The following is a 22378-nucleotide window of genomic DNA, read 5'->3' as shown; positions in this document are numbered from 1 at the left end:
CGTATTCCAGAGAGTCGTGGAGCAGATTTACTGAAAAGCGGTCGAAAATCCCCACATCACGAGTACAGTCTCGACGAATTTCGTTACATGTACCGCAAAAAGCAACGCATCTTGCGACAAGCGTTGCAAGACAATTATCCGCAAGCAAATAAAGTAGCAAACGAGCTGCAAAAACTACTCCAAGAAGCATGGACAAGTGCCCAAGAACAAGTCACGAAACGTGGGAAAGTGGGTGGGTAGAAGAGGGGTGGCAAGGGAATAAAAGATTCCGTCTTTTAAAACGGATGGACTTTACGGTCTGCTTCTCTCAAAAGACTCGTGCAGCCATACGCTGAACAGGTCTTTTCGTACACTGTTCAGCTCTTTTTTCCGCTCTCTCTCTCTCTCTCTCTGCATGTGTGTGTGTCTTGGTGCCTCCTTCTTAGCACCGACTCATTTCACCTAGTTCCCTTGCTCATCTAACACTTGGTGTTACCGACTTTCCCGTCTCACCCACCGGGTCTTGTCGATGAGCTGCCAAGAGTAGGTGTCCCCTTGTAGTATAGCCTGGATGAGCTTGACAAGTGCAGACTTGGTGATAGTTCGGAAGGAGGGCCGCTTGTCAATGAGCGCCTCCATAACATCGCGAACGTCAAAGCTTGGAAGGTGACGAAAAGGCGTTAGTATGGGTCGAATGTGCGCCGGCGTGACCAGCGTATATGCAAGTGAGTGAATAATGACAAGCCGGCCCCGACGGACGAGGGCATCCAGCGCATAGCTGATTACGAGCGTGTTATTGCTTCCTTTCCACTCCGTCATGCCCGTGTCTACATTGAAGACAGGAAGCTGAGGCAGCTGAATGTTCTTTGCCTCAATAAATTCGAGCAACCTGGCTGCTGTAAATGCAGCTGAAAGATCTGCATACTCCGGCAGTCTTAAAATATGCAATAAACAGCGACAAAGGTTCTCGAACGGGGTACGATCTGCTTTTGTGTGTGTGGACGTACTCAAACTTTGAAACATGGGCAATACATATCGGTCGAGAATTTTCTTCTTATACCGAACGCGTGTTTGCCAAGCTCTCCATTCAGCATCGGGATGTTCGAGCTCAACAGCTTTGTTTGCCAGAAATCGACGATTAAGGCCTATACACTGCAGCCGACCGTCTATTCGGAACGCCTTGCCAATCCAACTCGAGCGGTCCTCCCGAGTCCACGGTATGTTGGTCGTCTGATCAATGCAGCAAACAATTGTTCTTCCACTCGCATCATCCACTACAAACGGAAACAGTTAGTCAGTCTGGCCCGAATTTGACGGCGTCGGTGTATTTAATTACCCGTGACGTTAGTGCGACCCTCATACTCGTCAACACTCATCACAATTCCAACAATACGCAACCATATGACAGGTAACCTATACCAAAATAGTACTTTTCAGCTTAGTATATAGCGTCCCTAAGTGACTACTTCGTGTCGCTTCTAATCTCGGCGTACCTTCTTCGACACCTGGTTTCCGAACCAAGGTATACAGATCACTGATAAAAATAGGAATCCATTTTGTCAGCGTAGGACACGCTTTCACCAAGGCATTTACGGCACTTGTGTTCATTCAATGCCTGGCTATAGCTGACAACGTCTGTATAAAAACCAAGACCAGAATTCGGAAAAAGGAGAAAGAAAAAACCAGGAAAAAAATTAAAAATGAGCCGGACAAGGGGGGTACGGGATAGTGTCGCCCGGTTACGCGAAAGACGATCAATTCAAATGAATGATTGTCAAACGGTCCGTACCACTGTGTCAATTGGGTAGTAGAGAGACGAACGGTTAGACGGTTAATAATTCACAAACGCGAAGGGGGTAAAATTTAAAAAAAACTAAAAGTCCGTGTAATAAAAGCTTTAGAGTATTATCGTGTATTCGCGAATGATTGAAGAATGCAATTCACCGGTAGAAACGGAGACCGTGGCTTGAGTGCGCAATTCCCATAACTTAGCAAGGTTAAGAAAATTAGTTAGAATAGAGTAATAAGAGGAGAAAATGAGTTGACAAAAAAAAAAACGAGAAGGTGACCATAGAAAAGCAGATGCTTTGTAGGTGTTTTTGCTAGATGTACCTCTGTATAAACCGCCTGATCATTTACGCTATTTATGCAGGAAGAAGGGACAAAGAAAAAAAAAAAAAGCAACACAATTATCGCAGACAAAGCCATGCGCGCTGTAAGAACATGTCATGCATGAGTCGTGTTATTATTTCGCTTTGTTCAAACGTAACAATGGCTGTTGTGAAAAACAGGACTCAATTTCGTCGCTGTCGACATTGAACATGCCGACGACGAATTGCGATCGTAAGCGCCAAACGTGGAGAGCCAAGAAGTACCGTGCGACCCGTGTGGTGTCAGGGTAACAGGGTTCCATTCTAACTGCGCTCATTCTCGCATTTCGTTTCGCAACATCTCGTCTTATCTTAATTCCCTCTCTTCCTCCCTTGTCACTGCTTCTTTTTTGCCCCACATGCACCCCACATAGGCATTGTGTCCTCCACCCCCCCACTCTCGTGGTGGTGTTTCTGTGCTAGAGACAAGAACCAGTCGTCGTCTTTGACGGTCCCACTCCATCATGACTACCGCCGAGCCTGTAGAAAAAGTTGAAGTTGACGTGTACAGCGACATCGACGAAGACTTTCGGGAGTCGATTGAACAGATCGAAAAGCTGTTCTGTCTCGTCCTTTTCCCCATAGTTGGCCGGTTCTTGGGCCGGAAATTTGCATTTTACGGTATGGAGCACTCGGACAGCGACGCGTGAATTAAGGTTACGAACCCAATTGACGCGTCGTTTCGTGCCAGTGAAGGAGTTCTCCAAAATGCTTGCTAACATTTAGCCTGGGGTCGCTGTATGGACAAGTATGCCGCTGTTCATCGGTAAAACTGGTCGAATGCTGCATTTGCTGCGACTGTGCTCGAAACAGCCGCGATTGAGTTCGAACGTGCATCACTATTCTGTTTAACGAATTTTAATGAAGAAGCAACTTGTATTGATAAACGAGATAGAGCAGGATAACGAGAACTAAAGAGCGACAGTGTGGACTTGTGAGGTTTAACACCACGCGTTTGACTCTCTAAGCACTCACAATGCATCGCTCCAGCTCATTATCGCTTACTAACGAAAAATAAAGCACTCCACCGTGCAGACCCTATGACCACCTCGTTCATCCCCTCCTGCACCAAAGCACCACGCATCAAGTATGTTTTTTAAAGGAATCAAAGGACCGAATCCTGCAGATCTGCAAGGCAGCGATCTGAACGTGTTAATCGTGCATGCACGCTGGAACATGGATGCTATCGAGCCGCTTGTGAACGGCGCCATCGACAGCATGGTGAAAAAGCACAATGTTCCTCGCGAGAACATCGACGTTCGTAGCGTCCCCGGCAGTTGGGAATTGCCGATCGGTATTTCGATGGCTCTCAAGACCGGCAAAAAGTACGACGCCGTGATCGCCATTGGTGTGCTGATCAAGGGATCCACCATGCATTTCGAGTATATCGCCGACGCTACGTCACACGGTCTCATGCGCGTCGGACTCGACACCGGTGTCCCAGTCATTCTTGGTCTGCTCACGGTGTTGAACGACGAGCAAGCCTTAGAACGCGCTGGTTTCAATGGTGGCCATAACCACGGTCTCGACTGGGGTTCTGCTGCCGTAGAAATGGGTCTTCAACGTCGTAACGAACTTTAAGGCGGATATTCATCAACCACCGCGTTACGCGTTTTCATGCAACCTTATTTTTCGCGTCGCCGAAGCGTCGCGCGTTGCACGCGTTAGAAAGCTTAAAAACGCGTATTCTTATGAAACAAACGTTGCTGGTTGTAGAAGCTCTTTCAGTAGAGTTTTTCAAGTGTGAATTTTTTGTTCTCTCATGGATATATCATTCATTCTCCCGTTTGCAAATCTCTGTAATCATGAAGCGTTTCAGTTTGGAAATGGGTCCGCAATGTTCAATGGCGACGGTGTCGCCCACCTTTGCGTTCATCGTGTCATGTACGAGGTAATTTTTACGAACTTTGACGGTTTTATGAATCTTGGGATGAAGCTTGAGCTTGGTGACTTGCACCTTGGCCGTGTTTGGCATGAAGTGTGACACGACCGAGCCAATGAATCTTGCTTTCATGAGGGACGTGGAGGTGAGACGAAGGTGCAGTGAGCGTTAGCGAGAGTAGATGAGGGAGACCTTCAGAATGCGGTGGAGCGCGCTAGAGCTTCTTAGCCCCCACTTTCTGCCCCACTCACTGCCCTCCCCCACTTGCCCCACCTTCCCTCGCTAACGCTCACTGCATCTCAGTTCCTCTCTTCCACCCCGTCCTTCAGCCATGTTTGACGATCCTGAAAAAAAGGTTGCATACTTCGAGTACGCGGTTGGACTGGTCTTCCACTCGTGGCCTGTGATGAAACAGGCCGTTGAGGAGGAATGGGGCGGCGTCGAGTCCGCTGACAAGCGAGATTGGATGGCTGGAGCCGTTTTCGACTTCATCACCGCCAACCCAGACGTTGAGGCCGACGACGTTGAGGAGATCATCCTGCAGATCCTCACCGACGAGTTTAGTGCTGATGTCGAGGATGACTCGGCTTATGAGGTACGTAATGATCTGCATGCCCCGAGGGATGGAGCTACTACGCCCGCGGGGGTTTGCACGTGGCCCGACCAACGCTAATCAAATTGTAGTTGGCTACCGACCTTGTTTCGCTGTGGAAGTCGTCGCAAGAGGACGACTTTGAGCCCATTCGTAAGTTGCACGAAACCGTTGGCAAGAAGTTGCTGGAGAAAATGGAAAGTGAAGGAGGTGCAGGCGCCGGATCGTCCGAGACAGCCAATGCTGAGGCAACACCTGAACTCGTGGAGGCACCAGATGCACAGGAGCAGTCGCAGCAGCAACAGGATCCTGTCGTTGATGACGACGGGTTCACTATGGTGCAACGTAAGCGTCGTTACTAGGAGGGCGTGAGAGAGAATGCGTGCGACACGGCAGCAATTGTTCTACGGTTAGCACACACTCAATCCTAATCCAACTCGTTTTGAACACCAAAGGAATTTTGAACAGAGTGTGGTTGCTCCAGATAACGGTCTCTATCTCTATCTCTGTCGTTGTCCCTGTCCGAATCCCTGTTGTCGTCGTCGTCGTCGTCGTTGTCTCTCGATTCGAACAGTTCCATTTCGACAGCGAAAAGGTCGTCGCCGTTCCTTCGCTTACATACATAAACGAGAGGATGGTTTCGGTAAAACCGTTGAATGGATATGTGCACGTGTACGAGGGGCAAGACGACAGTCAGGCTCTTAGGATCAATGATTGCATTGCAGAAGTCAGCAATGAAAAACGTCCCGGGTTGCAAGCGCACTTGGCGGCGTTTGTTGACGTCCTGCATATCGTGTCGACGCTTCTTGTCTTCAGCCGTAGCTTCAAAGTATTCCAGTGGGAACGCTTGATTCTTAGAGAATCGCATTTTCGTCATTGTCGCATACAGCGGCGATAAAGCGTATGGTCTTTCGCAATGAAAATCATATTCCAGGGATGGATCGACAAAGCGCAAACCCCGCATCATTACCTGCCAACCAAAGGGCAGATCGTCGAGCACGTGGTAGTCAAAAACATTACCAAACATAAGATCGTCGGCCGTCAAGTTCTCAGCTCCAGCCTTGAACCGGCCGCTTATCATCAGTGAGCAGTTATCACTGCTCCTCCTCAAGTATGCTGATGATTCTCGCGTATATCCGCGGAGTCGCAGGAGAATCTGGCCCTCAAAAACTTCGTTGCTGACGGCAATTGGCACCTCGTTAAACAGAAACGGGACCCTGCGTCCACATTCCCTGAAAAATGACTGGATGTTCATAGTAGCAGTACTGAGCAGCATGTCTTGGGGTTTTCGGCGAGCAGGATCTACGTCATAGATCGGAGATCGGCGTCAGGGAATAGCGAGGGGTAGAGTGGAGTAGCGGGGAATAGTGAGACACAGCACACTGCAACGTCCAGCCCTCGGAAATTCCTTAACTCGTTTAACGAGTTCCCGAGCAGCTCCGCCTCATTGAGCCCCGAGGCTTAACGAGGCAAACAAGGCCCGTTAGGATCGGCCGGCGCATACGAGCGGCAGGTGTTCTCGTCTCAATTATGACCGTTGCAATTCGTCCTCCTCGTCCAATCCACACTCTTCCTTTTGTGCACTAGTGCGCTCCTCCAAGCTCTTCCTTCCCACCCCTTTTTTCTAGCTTCGTTTAGGTTATCGCTTATTTATCTGATCTGTAATATCTAATCTCGTATCTCAGCCCATGCTAATTGAACTCTGCTAACACTCAGAGCAATAAAAGACGCAAAATGCGACAAGGACAGAGGGCTTTGCTACCAGCGCTACTCATGTCACGAATCCCAGTCTTCTTTCGTTACATAGAATGGATCTGCCTGCTGGTGGTCTGTGTGCTGTACTTTGTTCTCGATTTTACGCTTCGTCCATTCGAACGTCAGTTCGCCGTGTCTGATTTGAATATTTCTCATCCATACGCTGAACATGAACAAATTCCTACTGAGTACCTCGGTGTATGTACCAAATGGACAGAGTTTGGAGAAAAAAACGAGTCGAATCGGTTGGTGAAGTATGGTTCTCGTTCACCTTTTCTGTGGCTTCAATCGGTGACTAAAGCACCTTCTCTCTCTCTCTCTCTCTGTCACTCACTCTCTGTCACTCTCTGTCCATACTTCCTGCTTCAACTTGCTAACAGTTTTCTAGATCATTGGTATTCTCGGACCAATTGTCGTCATCTTCTGCGTAGCTGCATGGAAGAGAAGCCCAGTTTTGGCGAGACAAGCAAGTTTGGGTTTGCTGTACTCAACAATGCTGACCGGCTTATTGGTAACACTTACTAAGAACGCCGTTGGCCGTCCTCGTCCCGACTTCCTCGACCGCTGCAAGCCTTTGTCGTCTGCTCCGACAAACAAGCTCGTTACTGTCGCCATTTGCACAACAGATCAGAAGAATAAGCGCCTCCTGGATGGCATGCGTTCCTTCCCTTCCGGCCATACTTCTTTCTCCTTCTCCGGTCTCGGTTACTTGGCGTTGTTTCTCGCAGCACAACTCAAACTCAATTCACGGTTTTCGGCCGGTTGGAAGTTTGTCATTCCTGTCATTCCGCTCGCGCTAGCCGGCTGGGTCGGTTTGACACGGTCGCAAGATTATCGCCATCACAAGGAGGACATCGTCGTAGGCGGCTTGTTTGGCATGTTGATGGCCTTTGCTGTGTATCGTCAGTACTTCCCATCCATCGGAAAGACTGACTCGGACGTTACATACGCCGAGTTTATGCCTTCTGAGTCAAGCAGTATTCGCTCGAACACCGACAACCTGTCGCATGCAGAAGCTATGGTCTAAATGATGCATTAAGTGGTTATGAGGAGCCCGCATCTCTGCGGGCTTCTGTCCTCATTATCGGCCTCTATAGCTCGACCTATTCTTCAATACCTTCTTCTTCATCTCTTTACGGAATATGCGTGGTAATGTGCTTTTTTTTTTTGCACTCCTCTCCACCTCTCTTTGTTTGCTTTCTCTTTCTCTGCTGCTTCAACTGTTTGCGTCAGCAGCTTTTCATAGTTTCTTCAGCCTTAAGGCTCTACTAGGTGATATGTACACGTATACTCTTATTCATCAAAGTCATCTTCATCAATAACACCACTATTTTCATCTTCGAAAGCTTCGGCTTCATTCTCTTCTTCTTCTTCATCTTCAGAGTGCCCAGCAAGTACGCTGCCTAGCGTTCCAAGCAAGCTTTGAGCTGAAGGGATCGTTTCATCTTCCGCACTTGCAGGTCCATTTTCAGAGTTGGATGCATCAACTCCTTCCTTTGCATCTGTTTTCGCTTCTGTCCCTGCTGCTGGTGCTTTGGATGCCGGTTCTTCGGAAACCATTTCTTCTCCTGTTTGCAAGTTTTCGTATTCGTCCTCATCAGTAAATTGGACGATGCCGTTAGAGACAACGTACCAAACAAACCCGAATACGGAAGCAGTGATGAAAAATCCATTACGAGCATATGCAAGAAGCTTGTCCTGGTTTTTCATATTTTTAGAGATGTGCAATGCTGACTCGGATACTTTTGAACGCACATTGTTCCAAGCAATCGTAGCCAAGTCAGTAAACCCTTGAGGTTGCGTTTGAACCGGAAACAGCCGAAGAATGCTATTGTCATCGCCGGCCCAAATATTGTGTAAACGGTTTAAGAGCTCAAGAAGTTTTGGACTTTCTGCCGCTAAAGCAGGAGTCGCAACTGCGTGGGGAAACTGCTCCCATGCATACACGTGAAGGGAAAGATACCCATACAGGACACAATCAAGTGAGCTCGGTTCGTCCCCGAATATATAATCCCCTTGTTGCCCGTCTTCATTAAGAGAGAATAGCTGTTCTATGGTCTTGTAAAAAGACAAGGCAATGCTATGGATACGAATGTCACGGGCACACGCCTTAAGCGAAGCCTGCTGTTTGCGGCGTTCGTTTTCCCACATACGAGAAATAGGCATGTTGGATGGCACATATTCAACATCGCTTACATCAGAGCCCCAAGAAGCACGCAGACGCTTCCACGCCTGTTGTTGATCGTGTTTGGGTTTAATATAGTTGAATGGGAAACCAAGAACTTTTGACCACTCTGGTCGAGTTGACTTTACATAATTTTCTTCAATACAATAAGCGTCTAAAAGCCAAAGATCATTTCCCTTTCGTTCAATGAGTCGTCCAATGACAGCAGCTGTATTGGTGTCTGCTGGAGACAGTTTTTCATCCAAATTGTAACCCTTCTGTTTCACATAAGCGAGAATTGACCTCCAACCACCTAACCAAACATTTCCGTCCATTAGAGCAGGCAATTCCTGCGTAGGACTCATTCGACTATTGTTAGTGCGATATACCAACAACTCATCTGCAGGAATTGCCAAGACACAGTACGTCAGCGCTGTTAAACATGCTGGATCAATAGACGGCCGACCAAACCCTGGTCCATACACGAAAAGCTGAATCATGGATATATATGAAATGATCGTCTAAATGTTGTCAAGGGCCAGGTGCGTTTGACCGGTAGAGATAGGTCCGGTTATTTTCTAAAAGTGGTGTTTTCAGATGGTCATAATAGCCTAGTGGTGAGCTTGAACAAATTATTGTTGTTTCCGTCCGGGTTCAATTTTATATGTGTCCCCTTTTCTGGGAAAACTCACCAAGTCCAATTCCCACCACCGAGACAACATAGCTGGTCGGCACCTTTTGGATCCATCAAGCCGTGTTTTTTGACAGGAATGTTGTCGATTTACGTTCCTATCGTTTATGTAGCTGTACTTATCGGGTTCCTTTATGGAATATCCGTTTTTGTCCGGAAAAGAAAGCCTAAGGGTAAGTGTGGACAACGTGAAGAGTATTTTACTTACAAGTACTATAGGTCCGGAAAACTTGTTAGAAGACTGGTTTGGTCCCTGTCATGCGAGAAATGTATTTTTTTCCGTGCTTAAGCAGAAGCCGCCGGCTCCCGACGTAATTCTCAAATCGAGCTTGGTCATTCGTGGCACAGAGGATTTGAAGAGACTCTTAAAAATGAAGAATTCCCGAAATGCATTGAATGTCCTTATTAACCGTGGTGCTGTCGGCGACGAGCTAATTCAAGAATTTACACGACTTGAAAAGGAAATGGAATTAGAGTTAATGGACGTTGCTAGAACAGCAAACACACTTCAAGAAGGCTGGAACCAGTTCTTCTTCCAGAGCTGTAACGAAATTATTAACAATGAACGTATCCACAACAAACTTGACGAAATTCCCAAGAACATTGAGCAAGCCTCTAAACGCTGGCAACAAGAAAAGGCGGAATTTGAACAAGTCGAAGAACAAAAACGCATCCAAGCTCAAAAGGAGCTTGGTGTTTTGTAAACATTCGTTTTATGTGTATAGCTGTCGAATCCAGCGCTCTTGGAGAGGACAAAATCTCTAAGAAAAATGAAATAAAGACGGTAGAATGACCTGTGCTAAACTAATGAAAAACACTATCACAGTTGTGTATCCTTTCTTCTACTATTTATGCTGCTTTTCATATTCCGCAATGAGCTCCTTTTGAACATATCCTGGTGCTGGAAGGTATTTGAGAAACTCCATTGTAAACTCGCCTTTTCCTTGTGTGGATGAACGAATGTCAGATGAGTAGGAAAACATACTGTTCAGAGGGACTTCAGCTTGTAGTGTAAACTCCTCTTCACCAATGTCAGTATTAACGATGGTCGCCTTACGCTTATCCAAATTGCCAATTACGACACCTTGGTCATCTACAGGCGCTGTAACGGTTACGTTCATAATTGGTTCCAAAACGATTGGTTTTGCGGCCATGAAAGCTTGCCGGAAAGCATGTGTCAAAGCAACGCGAAAAGCTAATTCGGAAGAGTCAACAGAATGTGCTGCTCCGTCCTCAAGGACGAGCCTACAGTTTTTGATAGGGTGTCCAGTAAGAAAGCCCCGCTCAAGACATTCCTTGAATGCTTTCTCACAAGCTGGAATGTATTGACTAGGGATGGCACCTCCAACAACGTGGTTTACAAATTCATGATCCACTAGGCGGCCATTTCCATCTTCCTTTGGTTCCATGTATTCAATATAACCTTCCACTTTTGCATACTGGCCAGCACCTCCACTTTGCTTTTTGTGCAGATAACTGAAAGGAGCCTTCGTGGTGATCGTTTCACGGAACGCCACCCTGGGCTTGCCTGTAATGCACTCGGTGCGATATTCCCTCGCCAAACGCTCCAAGTAAATTTCGAGATGCAATTCTCCCATTCCGCTGATAATTGTTTCATTGGATTCCTTGTCAATGTGAACACGGAAGGTAGGATCTTCTCGTTGGAATCTAGCGAGCGCCTTGGAAAAGTTTGGTGAATCTTTATTTTTCGGTTTTATCGATAAGGAGACAACTGGTTCGGGAACATACATGGAAGACATCACGTATTTTATGGACCCGTCAGTAAACGTGTCACCGGAAGCACAGTCTACTCCAAACATAGCACAAATACTGCCTGCTGGAGCTTCCTCAACATCTTCCATTTCATCTGAATGCAATAAAACCAAGCGTGGAACCTTGATTCGTTTTCCCGAGTTAACATTTGTAATTTGATTACCACGTTTCAGTACACCTTGATACACTCGCATATAAGTCAGTTGACCAAACCGCCCGTCTTCAAGCTTGAAGGCAAGTGCGACAAGTGGTTCATTGTAGTCGGTGTGTAATGTTACGGACTTTTCTCCTTGGTTCACATCAAGCGCCGTGTTCGTTACATCAGATGGATTGGGTAAGTAATCGCATACTGCATCCAAGAGAGGTTGCACACCAATGTTTGCGAGTGCTGACCCCATAAAAACCGGTGTGAATTGACGAGAAAGTGTAGCTGACCGTATTGCACTCATTAACTGTTCGGGAGAGGGCGTTTCTTCCATCACGTACAGCTCGCCAATCTCCTCATCAATGTTAGCCAATGTTTCAATAAGCAGAGCTCGTTTCTCGTTTGCTAATTCTTTCAAGTGTTCAGGAATAGAACCTGTAATTTCCACTTTCTCTCCTTTCTTCCCACGATTATAAATACTCTGCATATGGATTAAATCAACAACACCTTCAAGATTGTCTTCAGAGCCGATGGGAATCTGCACGGCAGCGGCGGCAATTCGAAGTTTCGCGTTCAGTTGTTCAATGGCTCGCCAAGGGTTAGCACCCATCCGATCCATTTTGTTTATGAATGTTATACGGGGAACATTATAGCGCCGCATCTGACGGTCAACCGTTATAGTCTGTGATTGTACTCCAGAAACAGCACATAAAATCAGTACAGCTCCATCAAGCACACGAAGCGCGCGTTCGACTTCAATCGTAAAATCAATATGACCAGGAGTATCAATGATATTAATGATATAGTCCTGTTCATCGCCATCTTTTTGCTTGCGTTTCCAGTTACAGTATGTAGCAGCGGATTGAATAGTTATACCCTTTTCACGCTCAAGTTCCATAGAATCCATTTTAGCGCCAACATTGTCTTTACCGCGAACTTCATGAATGTCTTTAATTCTGCCCGTGTAAAAAAGTACACGTTCGGTAAATGTCGTTTTTCCGGAATCAATATGGGCAGAGATACCGATGTTTCGTAACCGCGATAAGGCGTCTGGGATGCTATTAGCACGAGAACCAGTTGAGTAGAAAAGGCGTTTGGGTATAGCTTGTGAACAGAGTCTCGCTGAACGGGAAACAACGTTGTATACATTCGTAAACTGCCGCAATAAAGTTTGTCTTCGTATGCTATTCATCTCTAAGACTTTCAATCTCATAAACATGTTCCCTTATTGAGATTATTTTTAATTAAATTTGTGTTGGATCCTAATTCATTAATATTCAGCTATATCAGTTCGCAATAAAAAAGAAAGAATTTCGTAACGTCGTTAAACAAACAGAGTATCGTCCAGTTAGTAAGTTTGGAAACTGTAACTTGCACAGAATGTGTTGATTTCTGTGTATTTTCAGGTAAAATGCTTTAATCGAGCTTTTTTTTTAATTTGGTGTGCAAGTCAGAGTCGTTTTTTGTAACAGGCCATACAATTGTTTGAAAAAAAGAAATCTTTTTTCAAGTAACTTCTGTATCAATACGTAAGCTTGTATACTCATAAATAACAAGGGCTTTACGCGTGGTACTGTCTTTCTGCAATAGTTTCTTTTGTTTGTCTACAAAATTGAACGGTTCACTTGTGTGAAACGGTTTCTTCAATAATTGAGAGACTGCACATCATTTACAACACTTGGCGTCTCTAAAACAAATTTGACTGTTTATTTCTCTTCTTGTTCTTCATTTGCATTTTCTACAAGAGTGAAATATATTAATATAACAGCTGCAAAAATATTATGTGCCATAAAGCAAAAATGCTAAAAAAAGATTCTTCTGCCGCGGGATTTCTAAAAAAAAGTGATTTTTATGGACCCGTAACAGCTATTTGTTCCATAAAGAATGGCAAGTTTATATGTGCTGCCCAAGGTCCTTGGATCAAACTTTATGATTCTAATAGGAAAGTTACTAGTATTCATTCCGGTTTTCAACGCAACAAGATACACGGAATCAAGGATTTTTTGGATAACAAAGTTATCTTATGGGGAGCAACGAGCTTTGGTATACTTGATATTGAAACTGAAGCGTGTGCAACATATCAATGCTCATACTGGATTCACGATATAATTGCCCTATCTTCTACTCAGCTTTTACTTGTAACTGCAAAAAATCAAGTCCTTTTTTATTCCAGCAGTCCGAACGGAAAATGGGAACATACCAAAACTATCACATGCCAGAAAACACCAGTATTATTTTGTGCTTCGCTGGCGTTTTATGATAACCATGTCTGGGTTGCCTCGGCTTCTGCTTTTCGAGAGATCCTTCTATGGTCATTTCCGTTAACTTCTGAAGATCACTATGAAGTACCGGTAACGGCAATTCTTCGCGGACATGACGGAGCTTGCTTCGATTTAAAGTTCAGTAAAGATTTCTCTACTCTCTGTTCTGTGTCTGAGGACCGTTCTGTTCGACTTTGGGATTTGAAAACAAACAATTGTATTGGCACAGGATATGGACATACAGCACGTGTGTGGAGAGCAATAATTTTGGAAAATGGTTCCCTTGCGTCCGTTTCAGAGGATGCAACTCTTAGAATTTGGAATTTAAAAGGAGATAAACTTGTACAAGAGAAAACATTTGAGGGTCACGGTGGTAAACACATATGGTGTGTCACAGAAAATGAAGCTACAAAACAGCTGTTCACTGGCGGAAACGATGGTGCCATTCGAGCGTGGAAATTGGTTACCCCATCACATAGTCAAGATATTGACCTGAAGGGCATTTTCCCCTCCAAAACTATCCCGACATCCATCTGTTTTAAAAATACTGGCAATCTCCTATGTATATCTAAGGCTGGGTAAGTTTTTATTTTAAATGGTCGCATGTCAAACTAACAGATCAGTGAATTATCATCTATATCAGACAAAGAGCAAAAGTTGCTGAGCGTGTTACCAGAAGCATCGTCATGCGCTGTCCTTGCTTCTTGGTCCCAGAGTCCATACATTGCAATTGGTACACGGTTGGGAACAGTAATCGTCGGCAGTGTAACATCAGTTGGATTTCAGAATTTGCACTCTTTAAAACTCACGGATAAAAAAATTCTACAGTTACTAACATGCGCTACAGATGCATCGCTCTATCTGTACGTCAAGTCTCCTATAGGAAAAAATAAGTTTCGTGTCGGCCTTCAGCAATTTAAACAAGACGAGAAAAGTCTTCAATACGTCAGTGAACAAACGTTAGAAATGCCAGAAAGTTTTGAGCCGGTTTCTTTTATGGTTTCCGAGAATCCTGGTCTGTATATTTTGGGATCTAAGACAGGATCCTTGGCCATATTTGACAAAAACACGAGTTCGTTCATTCATGTTTGGCGTGGAGTTCATAAATATGAATCCCTTTACAATATTATAATTGAGTCTTCACAAGAAAGACAATTGCTCTTAACTACTGTTGGCCGTGATGCGATGAAAAAGCTGTCACTCAAACATTCTAAAGCCGAAGGTTGGACCTTAGACACACTTGTGCTTAGGAAGCCTCATAAAGGATTTTTCGCCGGTGTAAGTTTGACATATACTTCATTTTATTGACTAATTTTAGGGTGCACTCAACGCTGACCGCGTCTCGTATACTCTGTGGGGTTTCTACTCATCGGAATTCTTCGTCTACAATGAGTCTTCAAATGTAGAATCATATAGCATTGAATGCGGTGGAAGCCATCGTTTATGGGGTTGCTGTTTTGAAGAAAACAATCAGTCATTTGCTTTTGTGAAATCATCGATCCTTCACTATAAGCAATTCAATGTCTCCACAAAATATTCCCAATATTGCATACAAGAAGGACTTCATGGACGCGAGGTCAGAGAGCTTTGTATTGAGCCTTCGCGAATGTTAATGGCTACTGGAGCAGAAGACACACAGATTATACTTTCACAATTATATCCTTCTACGAATAACATTCGTGTTCTGGGGGCTACTAAAGTTCACAATACAGGAATCCAATCATTGCAGTGGTTTAATGACCAACTTTTATTCAGTAGTGCTGGTCTTAACGAACTTTTTGCTTTCTCGGTACCTCAAGATGTTAACGCCTTAACTCATGAAGACCGTCAAAAGACGCTTTTGCTAACATCTACGTGTACTGCTGAAGATTTGAAAGATGTTGATCTCAGAGTTATGGACTTCGCTATTACTCAGGATAAGACTGACAACAATTGTCTTTGGCTAACGGCTGTGTATTCCGATTCATCTCTTCGTTTATGGATCTATAACCTCACGGAAAAAGAATTTCGTCTGTACAAGAGTTGGAAGTATAAGTCCTCTTGTCTACTTCAGATCAAGCAATTTGTTTTTCGTGACGAGGTTTACGCTCTCGTCGCCTCTACAGACGGTCATATTATGATTTGGAACCTCCAATGTAAAGAGAAAGATGCCAATCCGATTCTTGTTTGGAGGAAGGCCATTCATCAATCCGGTATATTAGGAATTGATCTTCGTATCCAGGAAGAATCCGAAAAGAAATTGCTGCTAACATTAGCAACCGGTGGAGATGATGGTAGTGTTTCTCTATTACAATTATCTATTAAATGGTCTGATGCACTCCATATTGTTATATTCATGGAGTTACTTCACACAACTTTCCCGGAGGCACATGCATCTTCTGTTACTGGTATAATTCTTTTATCTAACGAAAAATTCATTTCTGCTTCTATAGATCAACGACTTGTTCTTTGGCATAACGAGTGTAACGAGTTAATGAAGGTTGGAGAACATTACACCTTTGTTCCGGACGTCTGTGGTATTACAAAATATAAGGATCTTGTTATTGCACATGGTTTGGGTCTCGAAGTTTTTGAATTACAGTTATAGATGGATTACTAAGTTAATAAAATTGTGGTACGAATGTCTTTGTCTTTCTAGTGTCACTTGTATTGTCTTTGTCTGTATTGCTTAACAATTCTTTGTTCTGACAAATTTCTTTGTTTCAAAGCACTTAATCAAAAAGTGAAAGGCTATAAAAAGAAAAACAGCTATTCCTATATTTCCCCATTATAAAGGCTTAACGGACGAACGACTGGCATTTAATACTAAAATGAATTTTGTTCAACAACATATCAAGACCATCGTCTCACTATACCGTTTAATTCCGTACCCTTCCTATCTTTCCAACATAATTCTTGCTGTTGGTTGGCTGTTTTCATGTCTCCTGGTTTGTGGTTGTCTTTCTAAGGAATCCAGGACTATTCGAATTCTTCGACTTACAAGCCAAAACGTAACTATTGATGTTGGCTTTTTCGGAATTTGCTCAAAATTGGCAAATAGTTCAAGGGAATGCCATGGTTTAAAATACTGGAAGGAATCGAGTAACGCAAATGCCAAAGAAGCCGCTGTTTATGTTTGGAGTTTAGTTCATCCAGTGCTTCTGGGAATCGTTTTTGGCCTTTGCAGTTTGTCCATTGTTTTCACGATATTAAAATTCCTAAATAATCGTAACATCCGCTATTGGGCTATTAGCTGTCTGTACCTAAACCTTTTGGCTGCATTCTTTCAAATTATACAAATGGCTCTTTCACATCTTTCTGCAACATCGTTTGCACTTGGAATTGAGGCACTGGGTACTTCCTCTGTGACCCAAGCAAAGTTGGGTATTGCTGCTGTGGTTCTTGGTTGGATATCGGCGCTTTGTTTCTTCTTATTCGCTTTAATCCATCTAGGACTATGGCTTATTGAATGCAACAAACAACGAATTTTAAAAGCAACAGAAGAAATATTCGCGCCATTAACGAAACCGCAAACAGAAACAGACTCTACAGCAAAAGAGTCGGTTTAACTTAAAACGTGTCTGGCACAGAGAGCCTTTTGGTGAAGGAGCCATTTCCTCATGAATGATGAACTGCTTTAAACTTTATTGAACCGGACGTGCAGGCATATCCGGGCAATTCTTTTTAATTTCTTCTTAATTTTGTTTGTTCTTAAACTATCTGTATATACTGTGTTTTTTTTTTTTAACATAAGGACTAATATCTCTAAGTAATTAACTTATTAAAGCAAAACTTCGTCCAAAACAAAGGAAGAGGTAAGCTCAATTGACGTTTTTGAATTTATGAGCTAAAATATGATTATATAATACATCAAGATGATACCTATGGCAATTTATCTTTATAAAAGTAATTGAAAAAGGATTTTTGACAGACAAGGTCATTAAGTATGAAACTTGCGCTGGCTAATCTACAAAACGAAAGAACGAGAAAACATTTGATGAAGGTGCGTGTGTATAAGAGAGAGGAAGAGAAAAAAGAATAAAAGCAGGTGGTGTTTGCCAAAGAAAAATTAAATGACAAACTAAGAAAAATCCAGTGACCAAACGTGATGTTTGATTTCACTTCTTAGGGATATAACATAGAATCAGTTTGCGCTTTCTAAAGCACTTCGCGAATACCAAAGTAGTATTTTTCCTGCATGGTCGCACGTAAATTCCACTGCTCATTTTCTTTCAATGGACGCCATGAAATACTAGATGCGTCGTCTTTGTGAATAGACACAGCACCTGTAGCCATAGATACGAATACGATATTTTCCAATGTTTCATTTCCATCAGGATCGTTTTTTCCAGGTGCAGCTATGGGACACTTCGGTTGAAGACACTCGGGCAAATGAACGTTCGCTGCGTAATCAGTTGCCTCATATTTTAAAGTCCAAAACTCGTCCTGATATCTGCCAATAGCAGTGACTCTCCATTCAAATGTTTGAGCTATTATGCTTTTCTCCGAATTTTCTAAGAGCTCGGAAGAACCAAGTGAGTCCAAATCATCATCGTCTTTGTGCTCTGCGATTGTGTCCTGTGTTCCATGCTCCCGTTCCATTTGTTGTGCTATATCGCAACCATCAGGCATAGGCATATTGAAAAAAGTATTTCTCAATTTATAAAGGTCGTAAGTAGACACGGAGAAACCAGAACACTCCTTCTCTTTTACAATGGCATACTTGGGCCGTCCAACAGAATTTGCTTTTGCATTGTGCGTGTCAATCATCATCCTTACTAGATTAAACTCAGTGTGGGGATCCAAATGACTCGGGGGCTCTGAAACGGCAACGACCTTTAATTTGTTATAGCGTGGATTGTTTTTTCGAAAGCGCATCCAACCATTAAAGGCTTCGATATGAGAGGGCCGATCTTCATACACATAGATATTGTGGATTTTTGAGAAGCGACGAAGCACCTCATTGAAAAACCACAGTTTAAACTTCAGTGTCTGTGGTACTTTCCCTGTTTTTTCCTTTAGCTTGAACACAGATCCTTGAAAGCACAGTCCCTTAGCAGAAACCATACGATCAATGACGCTTCGAAACTCTTCATTACGTCCAGTCAGTAGAATAGCCAATACATTCGGAGCAGCAATTGACTGACGAGCTTTCTCAACTCTGTCGTAGTTGTTAGAGTTACAAGTAAAAGAAAAGAGTTGGATTGTCACAAAAAAAAAACGGAACTTGTTTTTACGCTCAGATAGAACACTTACATATCTTCATTCCACCAACCCTTCCAACCATCTTTTTCTTCGGCGTCCATGCCTCTTCCAGTGGCGGCAAGAACACGGCTGTCAAAAAACCATCCTCCGTTAGCCAGATCTATAAATAAAATAACAGGTTAGTAAAGTTTCAACCAATTGCGAACGCTCGAGACCCATTTTATGAAAAATTATACATCTAGATAGTGTCTTAAGGGTCCTCATTGACACCAAGGAAGATTACATACTGTTAAAGCCCATTAGAATCCGAATTGCTTCAGCGTTCCATAAGGAAGCATTTGGCAAAGGCGTCTGAAAGAGAGTCTGTTAAAAAGGACGTTAGTTACTTTTGTCATTAGGTACTCACAACGTCCACGGTGAGACGTACATTGTCAAAATCATATACGTGCATTTCCGTATACCGGTTTTTCTTAGAACAGTTCCATTTCTCGAAATTGTAATTGATGAAGTCGCAAACTCTCGACGCAGACATAATACAAAGACTTATACTTGACGAAAGCGGTAGAGTTACAAAACTTCTTCTGATAATGCCGAATGGCATTTGACAAGCGCTGATTTGTGTAGCTTGTAGTTTTCGTAGCGGAGCATTTTGCGTCATGTTCGCTTAGAGAAAACTTTAACTGGCGGATTACGTAAGAAATAACTAGTAAGACGAAGAAAGCAAAACAAATAGCAACAATTGATAAGGAATATACTTACAGTCAGTACTCATTCTCTTTTATTCATGGAAGATACCTAAAATCTGACGACTTTTAGGCTGTTTAACGCCTCCGCCTGATTCGCAGGATGTGCTTATACTTATGTGCACGAATGCATTAGTAGCATAAAATGAGTTCACACTACAATTATTGACTCCTCAAAGCAGATTTCGTTCAAAACAAACAGATGTCTACAGATCTCTCAATTGCGCCTTTTTGCTTTCGTACCCAAATATATTCCCCTAACGTGAAATGATCCAAACTGAAATTCGTAATGCGGAATTGCAGCTGAGCTCTATTTAGAGTAAATGTTGTCGTAAATTTTTGATAAAAAGTCAAAGTAGTCCGTGCCTTCCCGACTTCTGTCCTCAATGAACAATGATGTGAGTTCCGCTTCCAATCCATCCATACCTTGACGAACAAGCAAAGGACGCAAAGAGTGTTGGGGAAACTGTTTCTGAAGAGCGTCGAGAATATTGCGAACTTGTAAATTAAGTTCTGTATTCAATTCAGGAAAGGTTAACGGCTCTAAGGGCTTCAGGTTCTTCAAGTCGTCTACATCGAGCAGATCCTTGAGGAGCAATGGCGATGTCAGTCGGTGTAACCAGAGATATGCAGTTTGAGCATTGACAATAAGGAATGCACCGCCCTCTTCAATAAACTTTCTGGAAGCACGTACAGGAGGGGGGAGGGTGACGGTGGGTTGGCCAACGGCATTCTCTGCGTAAATACCTTCATGTGGTTGAAGAACATGAATTGCAAAAATGTGAGGATACAAAGTTAGTACAAGTTCCGGAAGTCCTATAGAACGAATCTTCCGCAAAAAGTTGACACGGATGTCACTGTGAATGCTACCTTCACGCAAAGCAAGCGATTTAAGCATACCCAGTACATATATAGGCAGAAGAGCCAGATTGCGAGGAAGTACCAATTGACCCGGGGAAGTTCGAGACGTGATAATCTTTCGGTAATGCTTAAGCAAATTAACAAGCTGTTCTAACAGTCTAGTGTTTGCCTCTTTGATAGATTTAAGAGAAACTAAATCGCATGCTTCCTTGGCGAAGATGCCTGCAATCGGTTCGGTTGATGCGAGCACTAAAGAGTCCTCCAAACGAGTTGCTACGGCACAACAGTAGTTAACAACTCTAACTCTGCGTTGACCCGTAACGGTAGTATAAAGTACAGCAGTTTGAAAATGAGCATCCAGACTAGTGCTTAACTTGCCTTCATGTTTAAACAAAACTGCAATCGCCTTATCTGCATCAAGACCACCCATTTCAATATCTTGTGGTGTTCTTTGGAAAAAGTTACCAATGTAACGACTAACGCGCAAACCATTAGAGCAACGAGTCTTCATCATCACACGATAGCCTTGTTCACGAAGCATTGATCTAGTTAATTCATCAGCTAAACGGGGGGCATCTCTGCTTGGAACAAAATTACTGTAATAAACGACCTGACCACCCGTGAGTGAAGCAATAGAGCCCACCGTGGCAATGTCAACGTAAGACGAAGTAGCAAAAAATAAGTCTACACAGATACCGCTAGTGACAAACTCGTCGGCCAAATTCGTGTAGAAGTTGTCTTGAGCACTGAGCAAAGTCTTCTCAGCTTCCGTTCCATACAAACGAGCATCTTCACGATGTCTGAGTTTACCGGCACCAACGGTGGGAAGGGCGCTAATAAACATCGAAACTTTTCCGCCCGTAGCCTCCAAAATTTGTTTAGCAGCACGCAAGGTACTACCTACCGCTGGTTCAGGGACCTTATAGCTACTGAACATTTCGTACAAGTTGTCTAATAAGTACTCAAGGGGTTGCTGCGACGCAATTGGATCTACGAGCAACCCATCAACAAATGGTACAAATGTGTTTTCCAAATCGGGAACGGACAACATTTGTGGTTTTTCCAAGTTCGGAGACAAGTTGAAAAAGTGGATATTTCTGTCGAAAGCGATCACGGAGACCTTCACACCTTGTGGAAGACGACGTGGACCGTAGAGAATCTGTTTAATAGCCGCAGCCGCTACACCCGCAAGACCTTTAGCAATTGATTCGTACGAAACATCAATGGCAAAAACTAAGTGCATGGGTTTCGGCTCCTTCTCATCAACCCAGTATTCTTTACCAACAACGAAGTCAACTGTCCCATATACGAGTTCTGGGTGAGCTTCATTCTGTGAACGACCCATAACAGCTGAAGACATGGCATAATAGTCATCAGTAAAAGTATTTGATTGACCGCAAAGGTTACAAATCCAGCAGCTTCCACCTCTGGTAAATTGAATGAAAGGATTGATGTAGCCTCGACATTTTTGACAACGGGCTGGGTTTGTTTGGGAGAAATCGACCACGGGGACAGGAAGCTCCTCTTCTCGCTTTTCAGCAAACGGCTGGACGATCATTCCAAGGGGAATATTCAACTGATTAAGCATGTCCGTGGTAGGCGGAATTGCGTAAGTCGTCATTTGGACAAACTTTGAGGATGAGTTACCTTGGTCATTAGAAATGAATGAAGTTGTAGGTAAGGGAGGATAGTCTTTGGACATAGAATCAACGACCTCAGTCTTTGCTTTTTGTTGATCAGCGTAACGACCTTCAGGAACCGATGGAAGGCTAACTCGATCCATTAAATTCGTGTTCTGAGTGCTCTGTGCGGGAAGACTGGGATTTACAGCATTAATTTGCCCCATCGGTGAAGGAACTGGTACAGGAGCAGCTGGTTCTGTCAGAGACATATCATATGCATGTGCGTCCCTGTGTTTTTTGTGACGCACAGCAGGGAATTGAGCTTGTTCGTTGAGATTCATATTTGCACTCATTTGTTGAGCTAAAACATCAACTTCTGGACTCGATTGACCCGTGTACGGAGGCATAACAGGTGCTCCTTGTGCACCAGTATTGCTATGTCCGCCATTTGGCAGTGTATAGGGCTGCATTGGGTTCATGGCTCTTCGTAGCTGCTCTCGGTACTATGTGACCACAGTTTAGCGGTGGGTTCAATACATCTAAAACGGTACACTTTAATGAAAAACGCGTCGCGCT

General features: G+C 43.7%; 14 protein-coding genes across 14 annotated transcripts; 7 read left to right on the top strand and 7 right to left on the bottom strand.

Annotated features, from left to right (window-relative positions):
• Positions 1 to 471: 471 nt before the first annotated feature.
• Positions 472 to 1587, bottom strand: SJAG_02362 (telomere cap complex subunit Stn1; the record flags this gene model as incomplete). Its single annotated transcript, XM_002173533.1, has 3 exons — positions 472 to 1253; positions 1316 to 1408; positions 1473 to 1587. The coding sequence occupies 3 exons, from the start codon at positions 1585 to 1587 to the stop codon at positions 472 to 474; spliced, it is 990 nt and encodes a 329-aa protein (XP_002173569.1).
• Positions 1588 to 2593: 1006 nt separating this feature from the next.
• SJAG_02361 (hypothetical protein) lies at positions 2594 to 2899 on the top strand (the record flags this gene model as incomplete). Its single annotated transcript, XM_002173532.1, has 2 exons — positions 2594 to 2750; positions 2856 to 2899. The coding sequence occupies 2 exons, from the start codon at positions 2594 to 2596 to the stop codon at positions 2897 to 2899; spliced, it is 201 nt and encodes a 66-aa protein (XP_002173568.1).
• Positions 2900 to 3142: 243 nt separating this feature from the next.
• On the top strand, positions 3143 to 4098 carry SJAG_02360 (6,7-dimethyl-8-ribityllumazine synthase). The gene has a single exon (XM_002173531.2). The coding sequence runs from the start codon at positions 3219 to 3221 to the stop codon at positions 3708 to 3710; it is 492 nt and encodes a 163-aa protein (XP_002173567.1). The 5' UTR covers positions 3143 to 3218; the 3' UTR covers positions 3711 to 4098.
• On the bottom strand, positions 3901 to 4143 carry SJAG_02359 (ribosomal protein subunit S17; the record flags this gene model as incomplete). Its single annotated transcript, XM_002173530.1, has 1 exon — positions 3901 to 4143. The coding sequence occupies one exon, from the start codon at positions 4141 to 4143 to the stop codon at positions 3901 to 3903; it is 243 nt and encodes an 80-aa protein (XP_002173566.1).
• Positions 4144 to 4168: 25 nt separating this feature from the next.
• Positions 4169 to 5981, bottom strand: SJAG_02357 (DUF1769 family protein). Its single transcript, XM_002173528.2, has one exon. The coding sequence runs from the start codon at positions 5877 to 5879 to the stop codon at positions 5031 to 5033; it is 849 nt and encodes a 282-aa protein (XP_002173564.2). The 5' UTR covers positions 5880 to 5981; the 3' UTR covers positions 4169 to 5030.
• On the top strand, positions 4298 to 6288 carry SJAG_02358 (rRNA processing protein Tsr2). Its single transcript, XM_002173529.2, has 2 exons — positions 4298 to 4606; positions 4696 to 6288. The coding sequence occupies exons 1-2, from the start codon at positions 4343 to 4345 to the stop codon at positions 4963 to 4965; spliced, it is 534 nt and encodes a 177-aa protein (XP_002173565.1). The 5' UTR covers positions 4298 to 4342; the 3' UTR covers positions 4966 to 6288.
• Positions 6247 to 7664, top strand: SJAG_02356 (phosphatidic acid phosphatase). Its single transcript, XM_002173527.2, has 2 exons — positions 6247 to 6556; positions 6747 to 7664. Exons 1-2 carry the CDS (start codon positions 6338 to 6340, stop codon positions 7383 to 7385), a joined length of 858 nt encoding a protein of 285 aa, XP_002173563.2. The 5' UTR covers positions 6247 to 6337; the 3' UTR covers positions 7386 to 7664.
• Positions 7652 to 9022, bottom strand: SJAG_02355 (metaxin; the record flags this gene model as incomplete). Its single annotated transcript, XM_002173526.1, has 1 exon — positions 7652 to 9022. One exon carries the CDS (start codon positions 9020 to 9022, stop codon positions 7652 to 7654), a length of 1371 nt encoding a protein of 456 aa, XP_002173562.1.
• Positions 9023 to 9181: 159 nt separating this feature from the next.
• SJAG_02354 (ER protein translocation subcomplex subunit Sec66) lies at positions 9182 to 12018 on the top strand. The gene is made up of 2 exons (XM_002173525.2): positions 9182 to 9386; positions 9433 to 12018. Exons 1-2 carry the CDS (start codon positions 9293 to 9295, stop codon positions 9915 to 9917), a joined length of 579 nt encoding a protein of 192 aa, XP_002173561.1. The 5' UTR covers positions 9182 to 9292; the 3' UTR covers positions 9918 to 12018.
• Positions 10059 to 12350, bottom strand: SJAG_02353 (translation elongation factor G; the record flags this gene model as incomplete). Its single annotated transcript, XM_002173524.1, has 1 exon — positions 10059 to 12350. The coding sequence occupies one exon, from the start codon at positions 12348 to 12350 to the stop codon at positions 10059 to 10061; it is 2292 nt and encodes a 763-aa protein (XP_002173560.1).
• A 230-nt stretch (positions 12351 to 12580) lies between these two features.
• On the top strand, positions 12581 to 16092 carry SJAG_02352 (WDR6 family WD repeat protein). The gene is made up of 3 exons (XM_002173523.2): positions 12581 to 13970; positions 14016 to 14670; positions 14711 to 16092. Exons 1-3 carry the CDS (start codon positions 12913 to 12915, stop codon positions 15977 to 15979), a joined length of 2982 nt encoding a protein of 993 aa, XP_002173559.2. The 5' UTR covers positions 12581 to 12912; the 3' UTR covers positions 15980 to 16092.
• On the top strand, positions 16083 to 18774 carry SJAG_02351 (tetraspan protein Dni2). Its single transcript, XM_002173522.2, has one exon. The coding sequence runs from the start codon at positions 16203 to 16205 to the stop codon at positions 16938 to 16940; it is 738 nt and encodes a 245-aa protein (XP_002173558.1). The 5' UTR covers positions 16083 to 16202; the 3' UTR covers positions 16941 to 18774.
• SJAG_02350 (fungal protein) lies at positions 17047 to 19234 on the bottom strand (the record flags this gene model as incomplete). Its single annotated transcript, XM_002173521.2, has 4 exons — positions 17047 to 18532; positions 18628 to 18736; positions 18864 to 18939; positions 19004 to 19234. The coding sequence occupies 4 exons, from the start codon at positions 19232 to 19234 to the stop codon at positions 17530 to 17532; spliced, it is 1419 nt and encodes a 472-aa protein (XP_002173557.1). The 3' UTR covers positions 17047 to 17529.
• A 278-nt stretch (positions 19235 to 19512) lies between these two features.
• SJAG_02349 (COPII-coated vesicle component Sfb3) lies at positions 19513 to 22319 on the bottom strand. Its single transcript, XM_002173520.2, has one exon. The coding sequence runs from the start codon at positions 22279 to 22281 to the stop codon at positions 19630 to 19632; it is 2652 nt and encodes an 883-aa protein (XP_002173556.1). The 5' UTR covers positions 22282 to 22319; the 3' UTR covers positions 19513 to 19629.
• Between the last annotated feature and the right edge of the window lie 59 nt (positions 22320 to 22378).

This window comes from Schizosaccharomyces japonicus (genome assembly GCF_000149845.2).
Source record: "Schizosaccharomyces japonicus yFS275 unplaced genomic scaffold supercont5.1, whole genome shotgun sequence".
NCBI lineage: Eukaryota > Fungi > Ascomycota > Schizosaccharomycetes > Schizosaccharomycetales > Schizosaccharomycetaceae > Schizosaccharomyces > Schizosaccharomyces japonicus.
The sequence above is the reverse complement of the archived record's forward strand: the minus strand, read 5'-3'. Positions and strand labels throughout refer to the sequence as shown.